Source organism: Podarcis raffonei, chromosome Z, assembly GCF_027172205.1.
Source record: "Podarcis raffonei isolate rPodRaf1 chromosome Z, rPodRaf1.pri, whole genome shotgun sequence".
Lineage (NCBI taxonomy): Eukaryota > Metazoa > Chordata > Lepidosauria > Squamata > Lacertidae > Podarcis > Podarcis raffonei.
The window spans coordinates 11852260-11879802 of record NC_070621.1 but is presented as its reverse complement, the minus strand read 5'-3'; the positions used below and the strand labels follow the sequence as shown (position 1 = coordinate 11879802).

Sequence of the window (27543 nt, the reverse complement as noted above, 5' to 3'; positions counted from 1 at the left end):
CTTTAGCTTGAACCAAGCTTCAAGAGTCTAGCAGCGACGAGCTTGCTTTGGGGTAAGAAATTGGAGCTCAGAAACGCTGCATTGAGGCGCATTGGCCAGAAGAGGGCAGAGTGCACACAAGGCTAGTAACGCGAATGCTGTCGATAGTTGGAGAAGGCACAGAAGCTCGAGCCTTTTGTCAACGCAGGCCAGCTTTAGGCTGCGGGGTCGTTAAGTAAGGAAAGCTGCATAGCCAGACCCTGGGAGGCTCCGTTATCTATTCGGGTGTGAGGGAAGATTCTGAAGCAGTCTTCACCGGCTGAGGTTGGCCTACAGACTGCTTATCTCCGCAGACAGACAAAGAGTAGGGCAGGGAAGCTATGGCCCTGCTGGACTACAAATCCCATCATCCCTGGTCATTGGCCGTGCTAGCTGGGGCTGATAAGAGTCCAACACCATCTAGGGGGCTGCAAGTTCCCCCCGGGCTAAAGCACGGGGGGACTGTTGCCAAATACTATGGCAAATCTTCCTCTCACCACCTTTGCACAGGGGAACACAGAAAGCTGCCTTATAGTGAGTCGGGTCCACGTAGTATTGCCTACACTGACTGCCGCTGGTTCTACGGGGTTTCAGACTCAGAGGTCTCTCCCATCCCTACCTGGAGGCACTGGGAATCGAACCAGGGGTCTTATGCATGCAAGGCAGCAAACTGTCTCACTGAGCTGCAGCCCTTTCAACCATGAAAGGCTGCAAAGTACGACCCAGTTAGTGAAAACTGCGTTTGAATAGGTACATAGGAATGAGCTGGCTGCGGATTAAAGGAGATAGTGACAAATGGGAGATTTTTATATTTAGAAAAAGGTACAGCCTCTCCCCAAATCAAGCAACTGATAAAGACAGCTCCAGAGTGTAACAGAAAGTAAAATTGTAATAAATTAGGGAATGGGGAAGGAGTAAACCATATTCTCTCCAGTTTTGAATGGAACCATCTTGTATGGAATTTAAAACTCCCATCCCCAAACAAGAAAATATTAATTCAATTGGACTCTGAAGGTTAAAGTTCCAAGGGAAGGGGGCACTTTGCTTTCTTTTCCTTTCCTTTTTGGACTGCATGTTAGGGAGCCTGTTCACATTTGGGCATAATCCAAAGTGTGATTTTCAAATCCAGCCATGTTGCACAATTGGATTTCTCTGCCATCTTCCAGGCGCAAAACCCATTTAGTTTAGAAAGTTGCTTTTGGAAGGGGTACTTAAAAGAAAGAAACAGATAAATAAAACACATAACTGTTCCTTCTGTTGATGAATCAGAAGCCTTTGGTGTTAATCTTTTGCTAAATTCAGCATCTTTACATCTCTCTCCCTATAAAACCCTGAGCTCCATAGCAGGCAATGCAGGTGAAGGGTTGTCAGATTTGGAAATTACTCTATTCATTTTCGGTTGTTGTTTTTTAATCCCTTGGCAATTTTTGGTTGGAAGAGATGGGGTAGATAAATAAAATTAAATGTCTTCTTGTCCACCTCTGACACCAGAGATCCCCCTCCCAAAAAAAAACTTTGGTGTGTGAAATATGTTATCAATAAGCCCTAATTAGAGAATTGCTCCTCTCCGTGGCCTGAATGAACCTCCTAAAATCTACTAGCTGCCTTGCTGTGATCATTTAGCCATGGCAAAAGAAAAAGAAAAAAGGAGAGGTGCAAAATTGCATTTTAGGCTACATTTAAAGCACTGCACCAAATAATCGTGGGAACTGTAGTTCGCCTCCTCATAGAGTTACAGTTCCCCATACCCTTAAGAAACTACACCCCCCCCCAGGATTCTTTGGGGGGATGCTTTAAATGTACTGAATCTACAAAAAATGTGTATGAATACTGAACATCTGTGATAGTACAGGGTGATGTACTGAATGAAGAAATGAATCGCCTGTGTTCCCGCACAAAGTCATGGTGGTAGTTGCAATGCACATTAAGGCTGTGAACCTATGCATGCCTGTCTACTCAGAAGTAAGTCCCACTGAGTTTCATGGCACTTAGTCCAGGGAAGTAGGCTAAGGAATTCCAATGAACTCAGGAGAGATTTACTTTTGGGTGAGCTCACTGAGACTGCAATTCCATGCTCTCTTTCACAGAAGTCTTATGAACAAGGGAGAACTTTATTCCCAGGGGTCAAAGTATTGGATCCAGGTATCGGGCAGAGAGAAAAGCGGAGGTGTGTGTGAATGAGTGGGAAGGAGAAACGAGTGGAATTGTTAAAGGTTTTGAAAGTTTCCTTCGGAACATTCTCTCTTTCCTTTGGGGAAAGTGGAAATCAGGGATTGGGAACCTGTGGCCCTCCAGACCTTGATGGAGCACATTTCCAGTTATCCATGACCATAGGGCAGTGGTGCCCAAACTTTTTTCAAAGAGGGCCAGATATGATGAAGTGAAGGGCCGTGAGGGCAGACCAAAGGACCGACCAAAGTTGTTGACCTTTTCTAGGACTGAACTTGATGAGCTTTTTTATGATTTTACCCCAGAGTTGTTGAGTTTTTTTAGGATTGAAGCTGTTGACCTTTTTTAGGGTTGAAATTGTTGAGGAATGGGGATCCTAAACCCCAGACCATGAATTGGTAGACTGCAAAGTGGAGGGAGGAGGCCCCAGCCAGGCAATATGGCAGCACTTCCTGCAAAACTGGATGGTTTTTTGGGGGGTAGACTGCAATTGGCTTCTATCGTTGGTGTTGAGATCGGTGGTTACATTGTAATGAGGATTTCATGAGGCTAGGCCTGGCCTTGAGGAACGTTCACTGGGAAGTAAATTTCTGGGTCCTGATTCAGAAGTGCTTTGATCTAAACGCGGAGTATAGGCACGGGCTGCAGCAAGGAATTGAAAACGATTTCAGGTCTAAAGTTGTGTGCTGAATGTTATAGAAGGGATCAGATATACAGTAAGCCATTCACCTTCCCAGGGCTAGCCTAAGACGTTTTGGCACCTGAGGCGAACTACAAAATGGTGCCACTCCTCTCCAGGGCAAGGAAAGATCTGCAGCAGGAACAAGGGGTATGAAAATTTAAACTGGGAACAAGGGGTGAGTGCAGATCAAATAAACCTTATCCACAGAGATCGTTGCGAGGGAAAGGGGCTCGCTTTGAATCACATCAGATGGGTGCAGGCAGCTTAGGAGACTCCAGAGGGTAGCCCCCGCCATTTCCTCACTAGGGGTGGGAGGTGAAAGCAGCAGCTCCTATTCTCCGAGAGGCTGCGTGGAGCGAGCGGTGCAGCCGTCGCTGCCACTGCGAACCGTGTTTATGGAAGACAATCTTACTCAGCTACGAGTGATCGCCAAAGAAGAAGGTGATATTCCTTGGGTGCCAGATCTGCTTGCCTCTGTGGATCCTGCCACCTGAGGCGGTCACCTCTCCTTGCCTCATGGGCAGGCCCTGTACCCCCCCGTCTTTTCCTTTAGCCTCTTACCTCTAAATCTATGACGACTTTTACAGAGTTCCTGGATTTGTTTTATTTATTTTTAAGGATGTAGGGGAAACAGAAATAAGGGTTTGTAATCTTCACGCCGGTAGAGTAAGCGAGGTAATTTATCCAGCATTCATATGCGGCCGTGAGAGGCGTCTTGGTTGTGAGCTAGGTGCTGCGCAGAAATACCCCACCACCACGCGCTTAAATTTCGAGGAAGAAATGAAATCGCTTCCATTAAGATTCGGGGACTTAGGAATTTCCCTTCTCCTCCTGCTCTTGCAGAATAAAACCAGAGAATAGGGCCAAGTCGAAAACCCCTCACCGCACTGACCTGCCTTCCATAGTTTTATTTCCTACAGGAGCCTTGACTTCAAACGTGCCCAGGATCGGATCGCAATTGTCTTTCTTTAAGTTCCGCTGTCTCTTTCTAGAAGGAAACCCCAGGGGATGTCAACCTCAGCAACCCAAGGGGCACCCCCAGCTGTTTATCTGGAAACAACCTCCTATTGATCTCAGAGAGTGGCTTCTCCGAGTAAACAGGAGCCGAAGCTCTGCTTGACCCTTTCCGCAACACACTGCCTCTTAGCGTAGGTGTCTCCGAATGAAACGGGGGCTTCCTTCCGAGTAACACTTCTGACATCTTCCTTGAACACGCGCGCGCGCGGTTTTCGATGGTGCTTACTCCATTCCAAGGCAAGGTTGAAAAAGTGAGTGCTGGCACTAAATTAAATGAGGGCGATAATAAATAAGAATTATCATCGCCACCATCACACTAACTTTCAAGTAAAGGCTTGAGCATTGGGGCTTCTGTTCTCTGACAGTCCTTTAACCCTAGTAGTAGTAGTAGTAGTAGTTGTTGTAATAGTAGTGGTAGTAGCAGCTTGGGATCCTAATACACGCAAACAGCTTTGCACTTAAATTTCGCATCAACTCTTAAGTAAATCTTAAGGGTTCTGCACCGTCTTCTTTCCCCGTCTGCGCATCCTCTCCTTTGAAGCCCAAGTCCGGATCAAGAAGATGTATTTTAGAGCTTTTTTTGAGTGCCCGTTTCTAGGTGCGGCGGGTGTCTCCCTCCCCTCACTGCCATCCCACGCTCAATACACACCTCCTCCCTGCACCTCTGATCTTTTGGTAGTCACTGGAAGACTTAAAAAAAAAAGGGTGAAAATTGCTACGGTGACTAATAGGTATTTCTAAGAGCAAAGGTTTCTCCGGAGAGTGGGTTAGGACTCCCCACAGTCTGTGGAATTGGGCTGCGAGGCAGGAGGTGGCATATTCCTCCTCATAGCCGTTCCAGCGGTTTCTCCAGCCGCTGTTCGTTCTCTGCACAATCTCCTCCGTGTCTGGCAAACTCACCATCACGGATCTTCTAATTCTGGACTTTTTCTTCGTAATTTCACGAGATAATTGGGTCTAAATCCGGAATTGTTTGCGTTGGGAGGAGCGGCGGGAGGCGGGGAGAGAGGTTTTATTCCAGGGAAAACATCAGTTTTAATTAAAGCGAGCCGGGTTTGCTGTCGGATTTCGAGCGCAATCGCCTCCTGAAATCTAAAGAGCTCTTGATTCCTATTATTATTTTAGCTTAATCTCAAAATTAAATAATCACAGCATTCCGCACATACGTACGCTTCTGACTACAAAGAAACAGGCCTGTGGCAGAAGATAGGACGAATATATATATATATATATATATATATATACACATTCAATCAAATAAACTTTTTAAAAAATAAGGAAGAAAATGACCTAAAAAGAAAACTTTCCAAAATGAGATAAACATCCATGGACAGTTTCCTTCAGTAATACAATTTAGGCAAAACCGGAAGGGAAAAAATATATACCCAAAGGAAGGCGCAGAAAGCCCTTTAATTTAAATAACTATCAAATAACTTTCAATGCATTTTCATTCCTCTTTTTTATTCCATCATTTTTTTCCTGAGAAGTTTGCCCCCTGATCCTAATCCAAGAAATATTGTGCATTTTAAGAAACCTCAGCGGGAAAATAATTTCCCATATCTTCAGAGAGTTAATTGAAACAATCATTTTTTTTTAAAAAAAAAAGTTCACCAGAAGTGGAGTGTGCTTGTGTGTATTTAAACCAACCAACTGGCTGCATCTCATGGTAGCCTGATTTGTGAGAAAATATTTCAGAATAGGGTAAGGAGAAAATAATGCTCTCACAGACACCAGAAAGTGGCAAATGATATTGAATTAATATTTACAACTATTCCCGTCCTTTTGCTGAGGTGCAAGTTATTGTTGCTGAGGCCAGTACATGAAACGGTTACCCCTACGTTGTCGGGATTGATGCAACACCACACGTACAAATACACACACACACACACACTTTAACGTGCGGGTCAATACAAGGCGGAGGAATTAAAGACATTTGTAATTTCTGTATCCCGCCTCACACAATCCATTCATTAATCTCAATTTCTCCTTTTCGTTCCCTTATTGGAATGGAAACCGCCAGGACCGCGGAAATGTTAAGAACGGAAGGTTTCTCTCAATATTCCTGGCTTGGGTCTATCCTTGATTACTGGCAGTGCGTAATTGTCCGCCCGGGTCCCCAATACAATGGAACCATCATCTGTTTCCGCTCTTGTGCGCCAGGGCGCAACAGTAGACACATAGGAAAGGCCCAACCGGGGGCTCCCCAAAGCGGCTTTCAGAGCGTGCTTATCCCCTAAAAGAAATCCCACCAGTTCGACCCTCTCCATAAAATCACACTTGCCTGTATCCCCTATCCCCACTATACGCGGCAGAGCAGAACCCGCCTTTTCCACCAGAGCGCTGCTGTGCGCCTAGGTTTGACAACCACTTGGAAACAGGCCAGCAAGCGGTCCCAAAATTGAGGGGGAGATGAGGGGCATTTCTAGACATGACCCCCTGGCAGCAGCTGAAGCCCCCCTCCACGCCCATCTCTTCTTCATCATCAGCATTCAAGTTCATAGAGGGGGTGCGTAAAGGCGCTTAATTTTCTGGGCGCGCTGGACAGAGGCTCGCCGGACTCTCTCTCTCTCTCTCTCTCTCTCTCTCTCTCTCTCTCTCTCTCTGCGTGTGTGTTTGTTTTGAGAGAGAGATCATGGAAGAAAACCGAACTGTGCGTGAGATTCTAAAGGGTTATCTCCCCTCCCTCTCCAAACACAACCGGGTGAATCATATCTGCGTCCACATCATACATTTAAAGCGCGTTTAAATTCACACACACACCCCACGCTGAATCCTGGGAACTGTACCTTTCACAGACCTACACTTCCCAGAACGCTTAAATAACTCAGTTCTCAGGGTTCTTTGGGCCAAGGGTGAAAATGTGATTCAAATGTACTTTAAATATATGGCGCTGTACAGGACGCAAGCTTCCTTTTGGGTTACCGGGAACGATCAGACTCCGCTATTTGGGATCTGAGAAATAGAAGCATGTATTACTTCCTCTGTCTGTCTGTCTGTCTGTCTGTCTGTCTGTCTGTCTGTCTGTCTGTCTCTCTCTCTCTCTCTCTCTCTCTCTCTCTCTCTGTGTGTGTGTGTGTGTGTGTGTATTGTCTACCAGCTCCTTACCTTTCTCCCGGGGCCTCTCGCCAGGTGCAAACGCGGCCGTCCCTTTCTTTTATGCCCCAGACAACAACACAGAAAAGCCTGGTGGGTGTCAGGAACAAGGGCTTCTATGGGAGGGAGGCGGAGAGTGGGGGGGGGAGAGAGAGGAGACGGGGCGGATGTAACCGCATCCAGCCCCCTGCGCCCGCTTGCCAACGCCGGTGCCATGCTATAGTAAGATCAGCCCTGGTGGCACGGCCGGTGGCCAGCTTGCACGCTTGACACCTCTCCCTGTGATCTGCCTCTCCAGCTACTACCCCTACCCTTCCCACACTCCCGGACCCAATCCAGCCACAGCATTCCTTCCCCACCCTTCCCACCTCGTATCCCCGGATAGCACGCAGGTGGCAGCGTCCCGGAAGAAGGGGACCCTGGAACTTAGAAACCTCAAACGAGCCCCGGAAGGTCCCAAGAAGACGCCGAGTACCTACCTCCCAGCTGGGCGTGAAGGGGGCCCGCCGGCTTCTGCAGGCTTCCAACGTTGGGGCTGGGTGGGAGGCATTTGGGGCGCAGGGTCATTCTGCCTAAGATGGGTGGCGTGCCAGCAACTTTGCTTTCCTCCCCATTCAATCAGCCCCTTTCAGCAAGTTCCTAGATCTCATGAATTCCGTCCACCGACCGATTGGCAAATCCGCCCCCCCCAATGTCCAGCCCTTCCTCAGTTTCTTTTTTCAACTTTTCTGTAAGTAGGTCCCCTCACCCGATTTTCTTTATTTCCTTTCCTTTATTTCATCATCCCGTCCACTCACTGACACTAAGTGTTCCAGGATGCCAGCAGCCCCCTCCCTTCCCTGTCGACCCCTCCATTCTCTCTATCCTCTCACTACAAACTGGTTACCTGGGCAAACTCCGCTTCTAATCTACACCTGGCTGGAATCCTTTCCCATCATGATCCGGGGTGGAATGGCAGCGGAAAAAAAAGAAGGGGGCTTGCTTTTCTTTCCCTCCCATCTTACTTTCTTCTCTCTCCCCCCTTTATTTATTTTAATCGTCTCTCTCCCCCCATTTTCCCCCCCGCGAGCAAGCGACGGCACTATTTGACGTCGAGGAAAACCGCCTCACCGCGGCGCAGGGATATTAGGAGCACCAATTGGGAGTTCAAATGTCAGCAAGTCCCCCCTCCGCTTTTTGGAAAAGGGAGGGGGAGGAGGAGGTGGCGGTGGTGAGGCGGCTGGCGGGGTGGGTGTGTTCCTCCGCCGCCGTTTTTTTCCTCCGCTTCTAAACGGAGCGTCTCCTGGCTCGGGACTCTTGCATGGCACTGTGGCGTGGAAGCGCTCCGGGGGAGAGCTTCTGCCCGCGATTGCATGCCGTGCCGGGGATCCCCTTGCTCCGGGGAGGGCCTCGCCGCCCCCTCCGGCTCGAGAAGGGCTAAGGAGGCGCCCCCTAGCCTACAGGTGACCCACCCTGCCTCTCTGCTGTCGGGGCGCGATGCTCTGACTGCCGATGGGCTCCCGGCTTGTCTCGGCAGCGCTCGCCTCCTCTGCCCCGCGACGCAGCGGTCCTGATCCCGGCAGGAGCGGACACTAACCGCCTCCCCCCCTCTTCTCCCGCTTCGCCTCCGCAGCCAGCCTTCGCCCCATGGACGTAGCGACGGGCCCCGAGTCGCTGGAAAGCTGTTTCAACCGGGGCTCCACTGACTGCTCCAAGATGCTGGACGGAATTAAAATGGAGGATCACCCGCTGCGATCGGGTCCCGCAACTTTAGGAGTCTTGCTAGGTGAGTCGACTTCGCTTTCACCGCGCAAAGTTCAACTCCCCTCCCCTAAAAAAGAGGAAAAGCCTAGAATACTAGTTTACTCGGGGAAAGTCACGGGCCCCCGATCCTGAGTCCGCTGTACTCTTGCTTCAAATACTGTACTTGGAAACAAACCGGTGCTGTCAGGACGGCAAGCGGTGACGGCTTCCCGTGTAAACGCGGAGTCCTGTAAGTCGTTTTCAGGCCGATCCTAGAAAAGGCATCGATTTGCCTTTAAGGGGCTGAAGGGGTCTTTTCTTTATTTAATGCCCTGTGTGGGATTGTGACACGATCTGGCTTGATTTTAAAAATTGCTACTATTATTAATAATGATTTTAAATATAGCCACTTTTCTTTGACAATCTGAGGCTAGGATTTAGATTTCCCCGCCTTGATATATTTATTTTATTCGCGGAGGGGGTGCTAGGTGTACATAACGTGGCTGTAACATGCTTTTTTAAGACTCGTATTTGTTACAAAGGGATATATAAATAAATCTCAAGTTGCAAAACTTTGAAGCGAAGATGCCGCCGGCCAACCTCCAGAAGGGGGGGGGGGGGAGGCGCTACTTTTAAGATGCCTTTGCCAATCTTCCGACTGAATAATCCTTTTGAGACTGAAAGATACACGCATCTGCAGCTTTGTGTTCACGCACGTCGGAATGGGGATTTGCCACAACCCAAGAGAAGTCCCTGCTCTGATTTAGCTTTGTTGCTTCACTAAAACACAGACACACAGAAGATTAATTTACACTCATACTTCCCCACCCCCCAAATATTAACCCGTAGGACAAAAATCTCTTCCCTACCCCTTTTAACAATGTTCCGGAACATATTCGATTTTACTTGAGTCATCTTGGAAAATGAACCAACAGCACTGAACCCTCTGTTTCAATTTATTTTTTATGTCCCTTGTTTCTCTTTGAAATATAATGTTCTCTTGCATTTTGAAGCAAGTTTTATTGGATTGTCTCTGCTGGGACTTGCAGAGTGTGGAACTGAGGCTTCAAAAAGAAAAAAAAGGAGAAACTTCCAAATGGGACAGGGGTCCCCTCGCATCTCCTGACTGCATAACACTCCTGTTTACTTAATAATTACACCCCCCCTCCCGTCACCACTTTTTGTAGTTTGTGCTGATCTGTGGACTGAAGGCACTCCTTTAGCTTGCAAGCCCACTGACCTGGGAGTAAGCGCCACTGAATTCAGTAGGACTTCCTTCCAAGTAGGTCAGGCAAGGATTGCAGTCTGAGCCGACGAAAGTTTGATGCCCTAATCAATCAATTATCCTTTAAGGTGCTCCACGTATCTGTGTTTCTGCTTTTCTAATCGCAGTAATACCATATAGCAAAACAAATGTCTATATATTTAGCAAAAGAGGCAAGAAGAAAGGATCCAAGCAGCATGTTGGATTAGTCTCAATTTTAACTTCCTAACAGTTGGCCGGGTAATACTTTTGATTGATCCCCACCCCACCCCCAATCCGCCGCTTTTGCTAATCCTGGGGCTAGGATTTGATTCCCCCCACCCCCACGCATACACACTTGAATCATCATCATCATTATTTTAATGACACACACACAGAGTATTAATATTAGGTAATATTAGTACATATAGACTCTGCTTTTAATACCAAAGCAAGCTGATGAATTATGCCATTCTAGGAGTGTGGGAATCTGTTGCAAGGACACAGACACGTGCTTTCGCTTGCATTCGTGAACAAGTCAGTTGTATATCAAAACGTGTGTGTAAATATCCTCACCACCGTCATTCCCAGCTTCGGACGCAATCCTGTACACCTCGCTCCGCATTGCACAAGCCACCCCAGCGTGAAAAACAGAATGATTAAAAATAGAATTCGGAACCGCGCTGCACTATAGAAAGTGAAGGGTTCGTTTTTGTTTGCTTTTGCTCTTAACACGCAAAGGCCCAGTTGCAACTCTGGGCTTAGGGATTGTTAAACTCAGTGGCGCTTACTTCCGAGTAATCAGATGCTCGTCTCTCACTGTGCCACTCCTTTCCCCTCATACACCCTCTTGCAGCAACAACGAGCCACCCAAATAGCAAATAAAATTTGGCCGCGTAAACGCCATACATGTGAAGCATGCTTTTTCTATGTTAGGAACTATAGCTCGGTGAGGGGTAAACTACAGTTCCCATAATTCTTTTTATGTGGGGCAGGGCGGCTTGGAATGTGATTTAAATGTGTTTTAAAACAGTGAGAAACAACGTCTTGGCAACCCAAACAGTAGGTGAATGAAAAATTAAAAAGCAACACTTTTAATAGCAGTCTTTGCTCTTGCCTGAGACTCTTGCTCTTGTGAACGTGACTGCGATTGTGTAACGATATTGACATGGTCCTTTGTGAAAGCTGCACCATCCATTTGGGCCCCTTTCTCCCCCGCCCCGTCCCCCACCCCTGCGAACCGTAAATTGTTAAAGGTGCTGGGAACTGTAGCTCTGTGAAAGGGAAACTACAGTTCCCATTATTCTTGGTGTGTGTGAAAACGCTTTCAATGTATTCTTTTATTCCACTTCCAAAATTCACTCCATCTTTTACGTTCTCTCTCTCTGCTACTTCGTCTCCCCACCTCTTCCTTCCCTTCCTCTCCAGGGTCAGACTGTCAGCACCAGGCGGTCTGCGAAGGGTGCCAGCGGCCCATCTCGGACCGCTTCCTGATGCGCGTCAACGAATCCTCTTGGCACGAAGAATGTCTCCAGTGCGCCGTGTGTCAACAAGCGCTGACCACCAGCTGCTACTTTCGGGACCGCAAGCTTTATTGCAAGCAAGACTACCAACAGTAAGTGGGCGCAGCCACCCTCCAAATTAGGCTCTCTCCTTTTGCACGTCGGAACAGTATGTGCACGACCATGCGAAGCAATGTGTTTTCCGATCCAAGCAAGCATATTTTTTTAAAAAATCAATCCCAAAACAATCTTGTTTATGCTAGTATTTATTTGGGGCGGGGGGATCATTCTCAGTTTGGGGGTGCACCTAATAAAACCTGGCTTTGGAAGATAGTGTCAAGCAATCAAAGTTAAAGGTCATTCGCCCCACAATCTCCGCGCGCCTTCCACTTTTCTTTAGAACCTTTGTCGCACCATTAAGAGAAGTTTTATCCTTGCGTCAGAGGGATGTATGTGGGGTGTGTTTTTTTTGGGGGGGGGTTATACTAGGAATGCGAGGCGCCGGCTCTTGCTCTTTCCAGTGCAGGAGTTTCTTTCGATAACTTTCAGCTAAGTCTGTGGCCGATCAGAAAAGCGCATGTTAGTGATCTGAATCACTAAGATAAGGATTAGGTTGCGGAGACATCCCTAGCATCGTTTCCCATTTGAGGTCCGAAACTGGTTTGACTTCGAAGTGAACCCTTTTTGTAATAAAGATGAATTTCCCTTCCCACGTTTTGTAACAAACCTTCCTTTCTAACGGGTCCCACTATGCTCAGCTGAGACACACTCCCAAATTTATAACGACGATCCATGAAAATACGTTCCCCCCCTTTTAAAGATTTAGTCATTTTAATTTAGTCTTGGGTTGGTCTGGATTCCACCTTCCCTTTCACTGAGCAATTAACAAATCTAAATGATTGCAACCGAATTTGATTTTGCGCCACACTTTTCTTGGGAGTAAATCCCTCTGAATTCGACCCCACTGACTCTAGAGCGGGTCATCCCCCTCGTTATTTCTTTATAACGACATTTGCAAAGGAAATAACCCCTAATTTTTCCACACAAACACCTATTTTGCTTTTTACTTCATGATTTTAATTTTCCTGCGGCCTCTTTTGAAGATGCAGAAACGTTGAATGGCTACTTGTTTGTCTTGCAGAATGGAATAATATTTGTTTTCCGATTACCTACTTTATTAAAAAATAAAAAAATGCATATAAACAACACTCGCTTTAAAAAAATTCCAGTGGTGGGAAATTTTATACCAGCAATTAAAAACCAAACGATGTTTGCAAAGTCCCTTCCTTAATATTACTGATTTGATGATTGGGGGTTGGGCTTCAGAATTTAAAGTTTGCGTGCATATATTCCATTACTGTAAGATTAGCTAAACTACTTTGGTGGGAACTCGGTGGAAGGAGATATTGTAAAATACTTAAAGTGGGAGAGAAAATCTAGCAAAACATTTCTAACAAATCCTAATTTTGTGGTTGGGAGTAATTTAAAGACTGAAAGTATTCCTTTTTCCCATTTGGAAGCTGGGAGGGGAGATAATTATATATAATGATTATCTGCTAAGAGATCGTGCAATATAGTATGATATCGAAATACTGAGGAAGTTTGTGCCTATGTGTTTGTATGTACGTATGTGTGTTTATATGTGTGTGTGTGTGCGCGCGCATAGGCGCCAACTCTAAGGGGCCTAGACTTCTTCGCCCCCCGAAAAATATTTAGGAGCGCCGGGCCCCCCAATATTTTATTCAAGTTGGCGCCACCGTATATGTTTCTGTGTTCGTATTGTATTTATATAGACATCGTGTCACAAATCAGATTAAGTGATATTTAGGCTGTCCTTTTGCATACTTACCTCAGAAGAAGCCCCAGCAGCACACGCTGCAATTTACTCCCGAGTAAACTGAGTTGCCGGTTACTCCAGAGGGCTTTTCGGACAGGGAGCTGTTGGAGGCTGGAGATAATGCGGGAAAGGCGGCGAGCGTGTCTTTGGGTGTGGAGAAGTTTTCTTAGTTTCAAGATCGGAGAGTAAGAGAAGAGATACTGAAAGACAGGGAGCGTCATATTTCCTCACCCCCCCACTTTTATAAGAGGTGAACAGACAATATACCCCTCCGAGGTAGATGAGAGAACAAAGGCATAGACGATTTACTCACTAAGATTTCTTAATAAAACAACCCCCATATTTTACTGGATTTTACTGATTTTACAATACTGCATTTATTTTCTTAGTTTTTTTTTAAAGCCCCATCATTTTACATGGGGCTGCAAATCTAAGTCTGCAATCCTATCTACGTTTACCTGAGAGTAAGTCCCATTTGAAACAGTTGCACTTACTTCTGAGTAAGCAGGAGCAGGCTCGCTCTCATTACCTAGGATTGTAAAGGGGTCTTAACTTGAAAATAAACTGGCCAAAGTCGGGTCCGCATCACGGAAACCAACCGGGCTAATCCGGATTCAAAATTAGAACGCTTTGAAGCGCCAGCATCACTAGATTCGCCCAGTTGAGTTCTGCCGAGCCGGAGCCCGAAGGCGATCGTGGACTGCGAGTCGGAACAATTCGGATTAAATCCAGTTCAGACTTCATTCATTGAATTTTCAGAGAGATAGGCTTTGCAACCCTTCGGCTGAAGCAGAGGCGAGTCCTGCAGACTTCGGTTAAAATAAAATAAGAATCAAAACGGACTCGGAGCAAACTTTGGGCTTTGTAAACAGCACGGTTGAAACCGGCGCGAGTTTTGCTCAAGACGGGTAGAAAGTGAAAGAGAAGCGGGTGGTTGCGCTGGGGGAACCAGCCCTGCTGCCTCGGAGCACCTCCGGGCAAGACAAGCCGCTACAGGGGCCGGCCCCGGCTTCATAGCTCCTTCCTCCCAGCTGCTGTCGTAGGCCCGGCTAACAACGGCTGCCTCGCTGCTTTAGAGAGCGGCAGCAACGGCGGGTCTCCAGCGCCCAGAAATCCCCCAACACAGAGGCTCTACTTCGCTCTCTCCTTCCCTCTTCTTTTTCTCCTCCAGAGTTGCCTCCAACTAAGTCCTACTCAGAGAAGACTCATTGGAATGAATGGGGCTCAGTTAATCATGCCCATCAATTTCAATTGCTCTGTTCTGAGTAGGGCTAACAATTGGATGCGCGCGCACCGTTTTCTCCTTTTCACTGGCCTTTCGCTTTCATTCTCATTCAAGGTTTTCTATCCCCTCACTTTTTGTTTCCCCCCGGGTGTGTGTGTGGCAGATAGCCCTGTTCCCGGGAGGGGGGGCGTCCTGGGCTGCGTAGACACCATGCACTTAAAGCACGCTCCCCCAACCCCAAGAATCATGGGAGCCATAGTTCACCCTTCACAGAGCTATAGTTTCCAGCACCCTTTAAAACTACAGTTCCCAGGATTATTGGACGGGGCGTGAGTTTCATTGACAGGTCCAGCCCATCTCCACGTCTACTCGGAAGTGAGCCTCAATGGGGCTTATTCCCAGACAGGTAAGTCGTGTTAGAACTGCAGCCTTTAGAATGCATTTGGTCTGTCCACGAAAGCGCACGTGCCAAAATTAAACCAGGTAGTCGAAGGCACAACCAGTTGTTTTCTCATTATTTTCCTTTTTTTTTTTGGAAAAGTAAAGTAAAATAAACACTGGCTTCAGAGAAAAGAGAGGCCAAGCCATGAGTGCTACTCTCAACACGGGGGGTGACTGTGGTTATTAGCCCCGGAGAGAAGTCACCATTCTCCCCCGACGGCCAACTCCGCAGGTCACCCTCTGGGGCGGGTGTCTCTCCGAAGCAACCCAGGAGTAGCACTTCGAGGAAACGGCCTTCCCGTTTTGTTTTGTTTTTCCAGCACAGGCGAGTACTCTGGACGCTTAGCGTCTGCCGGAGCGCCCGTTGGCTGTCGGATCGCGTCTCTCTCCTACTAGGGCCAAAGGGCCGGTTGCCCTCCGAGGGGGCTTTCTGGCACTGCCCGTGAGCGCGCAGACACGCTCGCCCGGGAATTTGGACTGCGAAAAAGGCTTAGCAGCACAGTGACGAAGGAAAACGGATAATATCGAGAAGCAGGGACCTCAAGTAAGCCAAGCCCGTAAGGCCTTGAGACAGGCTCGGAAAGAGAAGCCGTCTATTTTTCCTTTACGCACCCGCCAAAAATGGCTGGGCCGGAAAAGAAAATACCGGCGGACCCAGGGCGCAGCGGCTGGCGCTTCTCTTCTGGGTCCCACCAAGTTCTATGGGGAGCCTCAGACTCCCACCCTCGTCCCTGCCTGCCAGGTCCGGGCTGCGAGTCTTGAGCGCCTCGTTCAAAATAAACGGCGTCCGTAGAGAGGAGCGCACGGTTCTCCCGCTTCTAGGCCTCGCTTGGAGAGCTGGCGATGAAGGCCGCGACTCCTTTCTGCCTTAGGGGAATGAGGGGACGGGGAGGCTAAGATTTTGGAGCTGAGGATTGGGAAGTCGGTGGGGAAGAGTGGCAGCACCTCCGCGAAGGGCCACCTTTAGGGGTGAAGCCACAATCTGTTTGCTCCCCCAATTGAAATGGACTCTTGCTCTTAAGGTAGCCTTATATGCATAGCAATACATTTAATGGATGCCCCTGAATATTGAGAATTGTAGTTTGAGAGTACTGGGAATTGTAACTGTGAAGGGTAACCGTTTATCTGTATGCACCTTAAAGAAAAGTGAGCAAAGAAGGTGCTCAGAGAAAGGAATATCACATTTAACTCAGCCAAATGGACTTACATTAGCCTAGGTCTGCACTTCATAAAACTAGAAGTAATTTCATCCATCTTTACATAAAGCACACAAACACAATTGTATAACACAGGAGAGAATCATAACACCTTTCTTGAAACTGCTGGGGGTTGAAACCACGGAATCAAGAGGCAACCTGCCTGGCTGTGAAACTAGAACTTGCTTTTTGAAAATTCATGGAAGGTGGTGATGGAAGCGTGTCAAACTATTGCATTTTGGACTTGAGGTATAAGGTCCTAGTCCTCATGGCAGTAAGGGCAAAAGTCTTCCGAACTGTCTGAAAAATATGGCTTTAAAGACTAGGATAGCTTCCGTCTTGGTGTTTCAGGCCTCACTCCCCAATCCCAGGGTGAAGGCAAAGTATCCCATATTGTAGACTACTGGTTTTACAGGTGAGTAAATAAGAGAGAAACCAAGAGATGAAATTAGCTGGGTTTGGTCTTGAAACACAGACCCTCTGAGCAGATAGATAAAGGGTAGTAGTGAAACCCGTTAAAATACTTGAGATATCATTTCAGGAGTGCAGTTTCAGCTTCTGAGTACCTGTACAGGCAATTAAGTGTATGTGTGTGTGAAACCAACAAGGTACAAATACCCCCTTTATGTTCCATCCACACTTACATGGCCAAAACAGTTGTATATTTTTCAGAATGTATGTTGTGATCCTTTTCATGGCCTAAGAACTTTGTTGCTACTAGTGCACAGCAGACCTGTCTTTGTCTGCCTGCCTGCCTGTTTCTCTGGCCGTCTATCATCTACCTGTGCAAAGGTGACACTTTTAGGGCTCCTTACTTAGAGTGAAGATGACTTCCTTATTTTAAAGTAATTATAGATGAATTGGGTGGAGAGGTTGATGCTTCTGAGATTACATTTCTTGTGACTTGAAGTGTGTGAGTTGGGGGGGGGAAGAGAGACTCCTTTTATTTAGCAATTCTCTGCAAGTTAAGGCTCTAAACTCAACTACAAATACTCAGCAAGAACTGGGTGCTGTGACTCTTCCAGAAGCAAAGCAAATAGTTACACCTAGAAAGTCACTGTGACTATGTGTAGTCAATGGATAGCTCTTTTTAAATCATCGCCCTCTTGGTTGTTTTTTTGCTTCACTTTGTAATCACCTTGGGGCAGAGATCTTGTTGTTCTGTCAAGTGCCCTGTATTAGGATGAAGCCTTAAAGCTCAAAATATGAGCAATTGTCTTTCTTGGACATCTCACACCATTTGTTCCGTGCACAATCTGTATGTCAGGATGTAGGTTGTTGGGGTCTTTTTTTTTTGCCTTGGAGCTGATTTTCTCCCCCCCCCCCCCGTTTTCTTTCTCTTTCCCTCTCTTCCACTTCACGCTTGTCACTAAAATTTAGGACCCTCTTTGTGCCCAGAGTGGGGTAGAACATGCTCCCTTCAATCGTCGCGACATAATAGGACTCCACAAGTAGTCTAGGAGCTGACAAAAGGCGACATCTCTTGTTGTACATCACCTTTTGTCTAACGTTCAGAAGGTTCCCTCAAAGATCCTGAAGTGAAGCTTGGTTGGGTGGGGGGAGGAAAGCTATGTGCATTTCATAGCGACAGCCCCAAAATCCCTCACCATGGAAACTGTGTAGTAATCTGTTAACGAGACATGCGATGTATAAATATTGCCAGAGTTGTATGGTTGGAGATTAATGTCCTTTTATTTCAGAGTGACACCCCAAATGTGTTATTTCAGATGGGTGCTTCTGTCCTGGACCTGTAAGCTAAAGAAAGTTTACACAGCATTGAAGTTCAGCTCTTAAGTGACATTTCCTTTAGCCCTACTGATTTGAATGGAACCCTGTTCTGAGAGTCTTAAGATATCTGACAGAATGCCTCAATTGTAAACAGAGAAGACACTTGGTATGTCAGTAATATATTTCCCACCCCCCGACCAAACCCTGTTGGTTTCAGGTCCATGGCAGAATAATTATTTGTAGATTTCCACAATCCTTTTTCATATTTTTACTCCCATTTGAATAACAGTCACACTTTAGGAATAATGAAAGGTTCAAGATGTATACAGTATCATTCTTATTTTGTTCTCCGAAAGGATTTTTTTATTTTTTGCATGGGGAAAAGGTGGAATATGATTAATTAACATTCTAAAAAAAAATAAGCATAGAATATTAGATTATGAAGTTGCTAGGAAAAAACCAGAGAAGTCAAAACTGGAACAAAAGCTTAGATTTCCTTCGGGAAAATATCTCAAATGGGAGCTGTACATGTCAATCTACTAAATAATGGGGCTTTTAAAGTGATTAATTTGTTGGTGTGTGTGTGTGTGTGTGTGAATTTTAACTGGTGAGACTTGAGTTAAATGTACAATTGTTTTGTAGGTTTTTGGTCTGGTGTGTTACTGCAAGTGGGGTTGAATAGGATGGCTGGCTTCTCTTTACAACAATGTGGTTGGATTGGTTTGCGAATTGGCACAAGCTTCCTTGCAAAAAGGCATCCCATACTGAAGTGACGGTGGTGTGAATTTATTTACATCCCGTGTATTTCCACATTAGCTATAGGCTATAAGAGGAACAGAGGGCATAACATATAAATTATCAAATAGCAAAATTCATATTGTACAGATGCATACAATGGTCAGAAAGGAGACCAACTTTTAAAATTTGTTTCATCTAAACATTGGTGATTAATCCACTGGAATTTGAATAACAGCCCTACCCTGATAGGAGTGTGTGTGTGTACTAGTATTTACCATTTTTAGACATTTACTATAATTATTTATAGTCTCACAAGAATGAAAATGATCACAGATGAGCAATGCAGTCCTGTGTGATTATTCGGTAGTTAAGTCCGAATGCGTCCAACAGGACATCTGTTTATGATTGCTACCTAAATTTCTGAAGATTTGAAAGACACAAATGAGTTTTGATAATTACCTGTATGGGGTGGCTAGTATGTGCTGGTGTGTGAGAGTATACAGAGATTTTCAGCGATGCAATATTTTTGCAGTTGCGTACTTTCTTAATTACTTACTTGCATTTTTATTATCAGAGGTTACTTTACATTATCAGTGGATTGTTTAATTGTAACGTTAATATAAGATGTTTTCATTAGTTTATTCTTGATATGACTGTTTACATTTTGTCATTATCTTTTAACTATTAGCGGGTTGTGTAAAACTTACTGATGTTGTGAGTAACTATGAGCGTAGCTTACTATGGAAAGTGGCATCCAGAAAACAAATGATTGTGTGTGTATGTAGCAATGGAGAAAAAATATTAAAATATATGCATGCGTTTAGGATCGCAGACCAAATTTATGAACATTTGAAGGACAGAGTGATACTTGTGTGTGTGTGTGTGTGTGTGTGTGTGTGTGTGTGTAATTCACCAGGGCTGTTAAATGTTCTGTTTGGTATGGTTAGCAATGACTACATTTTAAAATTTGTTTTAGTAAATGTAACAGTGGATGCACCCCTGCAAACTGGAAAAGAATTTGTATGTAGGTAAAATAATGTAAAATAATGTAACCTATATACAAAGTACACAAACTCCATTCAAGGAGCAACAACAACAACAACAACCTGAGTTCTCTTCAGATATTGTCAAAGCTTTCCCAATTGGATAAGGTTGCAATGGCAGGGAGGCAGCAGAGGTGGTGGTGGGGGGAGAGTTTGGTGCAATGCTATGCAAGGCCGGGCAGGAATAAAAAGATATCAACATGATGGCCTTTTGTTAGATCACAGCACCTCGTTTGACATGACAAGGTAGCCCGCTGAGCCTGCTTCTGCAGACCGACAGCAGAAAATACAAGCAGGAGAAGGAAGAGGGAATGAAGGAGAGGGGGTGCGGGTGAAAAGACACAGTAAATCAATTTGTTCCCCTTTCCTCTGAAAAGTTCTTTAAATGAAAAGGAAAAAACCCCCCGAAAACTGTGCTATTAAACATACTTTTTTAAAGGAAAACCTACCAGCGCCCCAGTACTAGGGTTTATTTCCTGACTTTTACGTCATTAGGAAAAACAAGAAGGTGTTAGACTTTAAAATGCTGTCGTATTTTCCAGTCCACATTCAATCACATTGATCTGGTTTGTAAAAATGGAAGTTCCATAGAGGCTGGGCTCCATTTAGAACAAGTGGTGAGCTTTCTATCTGCTGTAATGAAGAAGAAATTGAAGCCTATGGGACAATGAGAATCTATGCCTATCCCCTGGACCCTATTAAGCTGAGGGAGTTGTACCTCTCATTTTCACAATCTTGAATGTTCATGCATGGGCCTAGCTGTCTTGCACTTCCTTATTCAGAAGTAAGGTAGGTGTGTGCGTATTCTCCTGCAATCTATTGTCTGGAGTAATCAGTAGGAGTCAGTGGGTGGATCGTGGCACGCTTCAGCTAGTTGTTACATGAGCACAATTTTTACAAAAGTGCCTTTTGCAGTTAAGATGGTGTCAAGTAATGGTACAGTTTGGGGTTGGTGTGAGCTGTAGTCCAAAAACATCTGGAGGGCACCAGGTTGGGGAAGGCAGATGAAGAGATAAGCTTGTCATCACCTCACAGCTATGGCTGTGGGCTTAAATGGTCGATCAATCAACTAAAGCTGTGGTTGATTAAGATGGCCACTTAAGCAGCAAAGACAAATTTCCATCAAAACCAAAGGCACTTGCTTCTGTGTATGGTATGTTTAGAACTGGTGTATGATGCTGATGTTCTGCACTCCTTACACAGAAATAGGTTCTGCAGAAACCAGTAGGATTCATGACCTAGTTTTATAATCACTGTATAAGAGCTGGAGGTAGAGTTCCAGCTTTCATGTAATCTACCTTTTAACAGTGTTCCTTAATTAGGCCAAAGTATGCATCTGCATCACACCTTAACTTAGAGCATTTTCCGTTGAAATTGACAAGCTGAAATTCTACGTTCATCTGCTTAAGATCAGGCAGGATCTGTAATTACCTTGAATCCCACATGGAAAAAGCTCACGGCTCAAACGTAGAGGAAATTTATATGTTTTATAAACAATTGTTCAGTAGCTTTTCTCTGTTTTTAATAATAAAAAAAGAATATAATCCTTTTTCTTGTTGGCTGGGTGATAAAGCAACCTTATAGTATATATTTATTTGAATGCCTAGGCTGCCAACCCAGTGCAGGCTTGCTAGGAAGAAAGGAAGCACCACTGAATTAAATGTGGGGATGGTAAACACACTTAGGATCTCACTGTAAATAAGCTGGAATTTAGCCAGCATGTCTATCCAGGGAAATGTGCTGGCCTGCTAATCCTTGAATTCTCAAACTTTTCTGCCAGAATAACCTCCCCCGCACCTAGATAATTTTAAGAGAGGCAAGAGATTATTACATTTTCTTCCTTTTCATAAAAAAAGCGGGTGGTGGTACAAAACGAAACCTCCTTGAATGGGCTCCTTTTCGAAATAATGAAGCCAGTTATTGGGAGCTGTTTGGAATGCTGGCGAATGGAATGCAGGTGGCGAGATCAAAGGTGTATGAAAAACACAATTTATCACCCGAATTTCACTCCCACATCTGTGAGATTCTCAGATAGTATCAATCCCAGATCAAGGGCTTGTGCGCACGGTACAGGAGGCTGCAAGTGAAGGTAGGGTGCTCTGTTCTTGGGTATGGGATGGATTGTGCTTGCCAAAGTCTGTCTGCTCAAAGAGATGGTCATTGCATGCACCGTATACTGGATCAGGCCTGCAGTATTTCATCCCTTGGATTTTGAACCCAAGACTCTTCTAAGAAACTGCAAGCAACGGTGACATGACATTAGAGGACATTAGACATTAGGCTTCTCTGTTTTTCATTTTTTCAATCTTAAATTCAGTTCTCCACATTTCCACATCAGTGTGTGAATTTTTTAAAAAGTCCTCATGAAAATTCATCAGCATTTTGTTATGAATTTCTCCTGGTGCACACATGTCTCTACGCAATTTTACCTAATGCACACTTTTTTTTTTTGCAAAGTGGTTTCTCAACATAGAATGAATTTTTGTATGTTATTTCCCCAAATCTGATTTTTTAAAAAACACACCACACACCTTGCCCCTTGTACACAATATTTGGCTGGAGAACTGTGTTGCAAAATTCAGAGCAGTGCAAAGCTTGAAGGCTGGCTGCATTTTGGGTTTTGTATCATTTCAGAAAGTGCAAATTAGGTTTGCAAACTGAATTGAATCCTCCCCCCTCATCCCCATGTGGAATTAGATTCACTTGAAGGCCAAGCAGGAGTGACTTTACTAACACCTACCTCCAGGGTCTAGCTAGCGGCTATCCTGTATCTACTGGCAAAATGAACTTCCTTGAGTATTGATGCTTGAAAAACTGTGTCCCAGCTGCCAGATATGCAAAACTCTAAACCTTGCTTACTGCTTTGTGACATAGGTCTCATAAAGGCCACAATCCTAACCCCACTTATTTGAGAGTAAGCCCCATTGAATTCAGTATGACTTACTTCTGAGTAGGCATGGTTTGGATTGCAAATGTACAAGTGTACATTTAATGTACAAATAATGGATCAGCTTGTCATTTTTCACATATCAGTTAAGACTTACATTACAAAAATATATCCTCCAAGATCCAAAATTCTTCTAAGATCCAAACAACTATTCATTGTTTAGAGGCTTTAACAGCTGAGGTTTTTTTCTTATATAAAAAAGCAGCAGCAGCAGCAGCAACAGCAGCAAAAAGCTCATCTGATCTCATTTATATTTACTTGGAAGTACCTTTGCTCAATTATGCATTTTTCTTTTTAAAAAACTGCTTACGTTGAAGTAAATATATAATTATCAAAAGAACTGTTATTGAATTGCCTCTATTGAGCAAATAAACAGACTGTGAGAATATTCAGTCTATAAACCGTATTAACGGTTACAGCCAGTGCAAATCCTCCTCAGAATAGACCCATTGGAATGAATGGACATGGCTAACTTAGGTTCATTACTTTCAGTGGGTCTAAATATAAATTAAGTTGGATATAACCTGAAGCCTTTAATTCTTTTTTGTAACTGAAGCATAAGAACATTCGAAGAGCCTGGCTGCTGGATGAGGCCAGTGGCCCACCTGGTCCAGCATTCTGTTCTCACAGTGGCCAACCAGATGCCTGTGGGAAACCGGCAAGCAGGAGCCGAGCTCAAGAGCCCTCTCTCTATCTGCATAGCTCAGGGAGTAGAGCATGAGGCTCTTAGGATCGTGGGTTCGAGCCCCATGTTGGGCAAAATATTCCTGCATTGCAGGGGGTAGGACTAGATGATCCTTGTGGGTACTTCCGACTCTATGATTCTATTACTGTGGCTTCCAGCAGCTGATGTTCAGAAGCACTGCTGCCTCAGACCTTGGAGACACGAGGAGAAATGAGCAGGCTTTTAGACATTTAGTCATTCTGCCTGTGTCACCAATATTTTTGACTAGGGGCCTAGCCTATAAACCAGTTAAGCCAGCTTCTTTGGAATTTTCACTGTTTACTATCCTTGCCAATTCTAAGTGCCGCCATTTTAAACCTTATACTTCCAGTCAAGGATATTTCAGATCCTAGTGTTTCTTTGCTCTGCCAAAACATGGTTTATGGGTTGGGCTCATGGTCTGAGAGAGGCTTTTTCTGTTCATGGGAACCTGCTGAGCAAGAGAAGTGGTAACAAAATGGAGAAGAGAAGCTTAAGAGGGGATATGTTTGCTATCTTCAAATGTCTGAAGGGTCGGTTGCCCCAAAGATGGAGCAGCCTGTTTTGAGGGTGGGTCAAGAACCAGTGGGGGGCAACCCAAAATTAGGGCAAATGTATCATTTTCAGTTTTTCTCCTTTTCTCATTCCCTACCATGTCTTAAATTTAGTTCTCCACATTTTCTCAACAGTCTGCAATTCCCTTTTTTTTAAAAAGGCCTTTGTGAAAACTAATCTGCATCTTTGTGCAAAATTCTCCTGTTATATACATGTTCACGTGCAATTCACCTAACAATTTTTTTTTGTGGCAAAGCAATATCCCCTAAAATGATGCACTTTCTTGCATGATATTTTCATGAACATTATGCAGTTTTTTGCACATTTTTTACCCCGGTAGATGCATTCTTTTACACAGAGAAAAACACCTTGCAAAATTTGGAGACGGCAGGTTTTGAAGGATGGCTGTGTTTCAGTTCATGTGTTGTTTTAAAAAAGCACTACTTGTGCAATTTTGCCTTTAAATGCAAACAAAAATGGAATTTCTCCCTCCCGCTTTCCTACTTGCAAAGAAGCAGATTTTGCTTAAACATTCAGAGAACCTTCCTAATGAAGATAGTAATAAAAAAATAAAATAGAAAACTGTTTGACAGTGGTTTAGCCTAGAGAAAGGGTGTGTGGCCTGGGGAGACTTCTGGGAGCTAGTTAGGACTGCATTAAGCCTTGGGCCTGAGGTTCTCCAGCTCTGATGTAATGGGTATATGTGCCTATCATTGAGGCCATTTTAGACACTGCAGTTAAATGGTCTTAAAGGAAGGAGCTCTTTAGATGGCACCTTATATTCCTTTGCTGACTCCAATATTTTGTGAAGCTAACCTGGTTTGTGTGCCCTCTTGCTTATTCAGCTGAGTGGGGCCAAAGTGTGTGTGTGTGTGTGTGTAATTTGAAATAGGAACTCCCCAAATAGCAAATTAGGTTTGTTTCTTTTGTGTTTTTCTGGAATCCTGGAGAACAGGGGCAGTCCCTGCTAAAGTATTAATGTATTTTTAATCTTTGTTGGAAGCCGCCCAGGGTGGCTGGGGAGGCCCAGCCAGATGGGCGGGGTACAAATAATAAATTATTATTATTATTATTATTATTATTATTATTATTATGGTTGGAATGCCTGGATCAGAGGTCCCAAGCACTGAAAATATTATGGTGCCCCCCCAAGTAATTCAAAATAAAGACAATACTAAACTGTAAAATAAAGTTTTAAAGTAAAGCATAACACAGATTTGTTGCAACACCTGACAGGATCCGATTTCCTTGCATTATTTGGAATTACGTTAATCGGGCAAACCCCCCCCCCCATTTAGGAAGGGGATAAAGATTAAAAAAGAGACCAGGAAAATGGGAGAAGAGTGGAGTGTAAGAAAGTCTAACAAAGTCCTGATTTTTCTCATGGTAACTACTTGGATGCTTTTTCGTTTTAATATCAAATTTCAAATTCTTTCCAAAAAGAAAAGTTCTCATTCCCCCCCACCCCCAATGCCACTGCTTTGCTGGTGTTCTCAAGAACATGCTTCATCAGCTCTGTAATCCAGCGTGGTCTGGATCCCTGCTGGTGACCAAGACTGCCACGCTAATCCCACTTACGCAGGAGTAAACCCTACTGAATTCAACAGGACTTACTTCTCGGAGCCTAAAGCACCCAATTCCTTAACATTAGTTTAACATTAGGCAAGACTGCCACCCTAATCCCACTTACGCAGGAGTAAACCCTACTGAATTCAACAGGACTTACTTCTCGGAGCCTAAAGCACCCAATTCCTTAACATTAGTTTAACATTAGGCAAGACTGCCACCCTAATCCCACTTACGCAGGAGTAAACCCTACTGAATTCAACAGGACTTACTTCTCGGAGCCTAAAGCACCCAATTCCTTAACATTAGTTTAACATTAGGCCGTTCCTTCCTCTCTGCTCCATCAAGCCCTTTTCTGTTTCTCTTGGAGCGATTGAAATGTTCTGGGTTACATAAACATTGCAGCTCTCTTTCTCTCCCCCCCCCCCCGTCTCTCTCTTCTGTTTGGTAACGGTATGTCGTTTTGTAACTCCCAACTTGGAGAATCTTAAAAGAGAGTTTGCATTAAACCGAGGCGTTGCCTTTTATGCTCAGCAATGCCTGGGTCTCACAAGACAGGCAGAAATCAAGGTAGCAGCAGAGTTCCTCTAGCAAGGAAGATGCCTTCTAAAAACCTATTCCTGTTTAAGGTGCAAAAGGGATCGGGCTCCAAATCCTAGAGAATGAGAACAAGGCGCCTTGTTGGCGTTTAGCACCGGGATCATCCAATTTAGCTGTTGCTGTGTGAAAAATTTGCCATATTTCTTGGGGAAATAATGTTTATACATTTTTAAATTTATTTATTTTTTTGCCTGGGCTGTTGGGTGAGTAATGTTGCATCCAAGCAAGTTCTACTATGTTTATGTCCATTGTTTCGTATGGGTCTACTCTTGAGCTGAAATAGCATTGGATACAACCCACTGTGTCTGGGTTGCTTTGTGCAATTCTTTTCTTATTTGTAAATAACACACATAACAACTTCTCATGCATTCTCACATGCAAACAGTGATAGTCTTGTCCTCTATGAGTTTATCTAATCTCCTTTTAAAGGAAACTAGGTTGGTGAGCAACATTACCTCCTGTGGGAGCGAGTGCCGTAGTTTAACCATGTGCTGAATAACCCCCCCCCCCATTCTCTAACTGTGTGGTTTTCATCACAGCTGCTCAATTTCTGGGGACTTCTTCTCTGCAGCCTGGACGTACCTGCCACTCTATTCAGTTTATGGAACTTCCATTATTTTCAAATAGGGAGAAAGGACTGGAATCACACTTCCATCTGTTGCTGTTGCAGTAATGGAGGAAAGAGAGTTCATAGATGGTGAGGAGAGAATCGTGTGTGTTTTCAGGAAGCTTTTTGCAGGATGTTAAGTGGGTCTTGCTTGCTGCGGAATCAGTCTGCTGGTGACCATGTTTCTTGCCCGTGTATGATGGGTGTCATTTGAGGCCAAAAATAACACACATCTGCTCCTTGGAGGCCTATAGAATTCTCTCCCTCTTTGCTTTAAATGTTTATTTGTTAACATTAGACCTTTTGAAAGCCTAGCCTTGACCTGAAGTCTCCAGAAGAACCCACCTTTCTCTCTCTCCTACCCCCCAACCTCCGTCACCCCCCACCAACAGATAAAAGTCTGACCAAGTTTGTGCAATTTCCCTAGTAAGGTGTAATTGACAGGGCAATGAAGGCTCAGCTGTTTGACTTGAACTGCATGGGATGTAGCGGTTTATAAGGACTTTGTGCTTGGCGTTGACTTCCTTAATATATTTCAATCTGGAACTGACAGCACTTCCTAATGGGTCTTGCTTAAGTTTCCTTAGTCAAAATAATACTTTTAATTTACTTTGCCTTTAGGTTCTCTCCTTCCAGTCACCCAATTTGAAAGCAGCTCCATTCTTAACCAAAAAACAAAACAAAAAGCATTAAACCTCAAAAAACATTAAATGTATTAAACTCCAAAGTGTGTGTGTGTGTGTGTGTATGCATGCATGCATGCAAGCCTTAATACTTCTTCAAGCAAAGATTAGTTATGGGGCATCTCTTCCATAGCAACCTTGCAATTCAGCCTTCTCTGGTAGAATTAGTTTAGATGCAGATCATCAATCATACCTTTACGTATAAGTCTCTGTGAGTTACTTTGGGGA

At 44.6% G+C, this 27543-nt stretch overlaps 1 protein-coding gene across 3 annotated transcripts in view; it reads left to right on the top strand.

Moving 5' to 3' along the window:
* Positions 1-8209: 8209 nt before the first annotated feature.
* Positions 8210-27543, top strand: part of LMX1B (LIM homeobox transcription factor 1 beta) — a 153498-nt gene continuing 134164 nt past the window's right edge. Inside the window, exons 1-2 of one of the 3 annotated variants that reach the window (XM_053375015.1) lie at positions 8210-8744; positions 11373-11559. In XM_053375015.1, the coding sequence (XP_053230990.1) occupies positions 8606-8744; positions 11373-11559 (326 nt within the window). In that variant the 5' untranslated portion in view covers positions 8210-8605. The remainder of the gene's footprint in view (positions 8745-11372; positions 11560-27543) is intronic. The other 2 variants (XM_053375014.1, XM_053375013.1) reach the window with 2 other exon arrangements.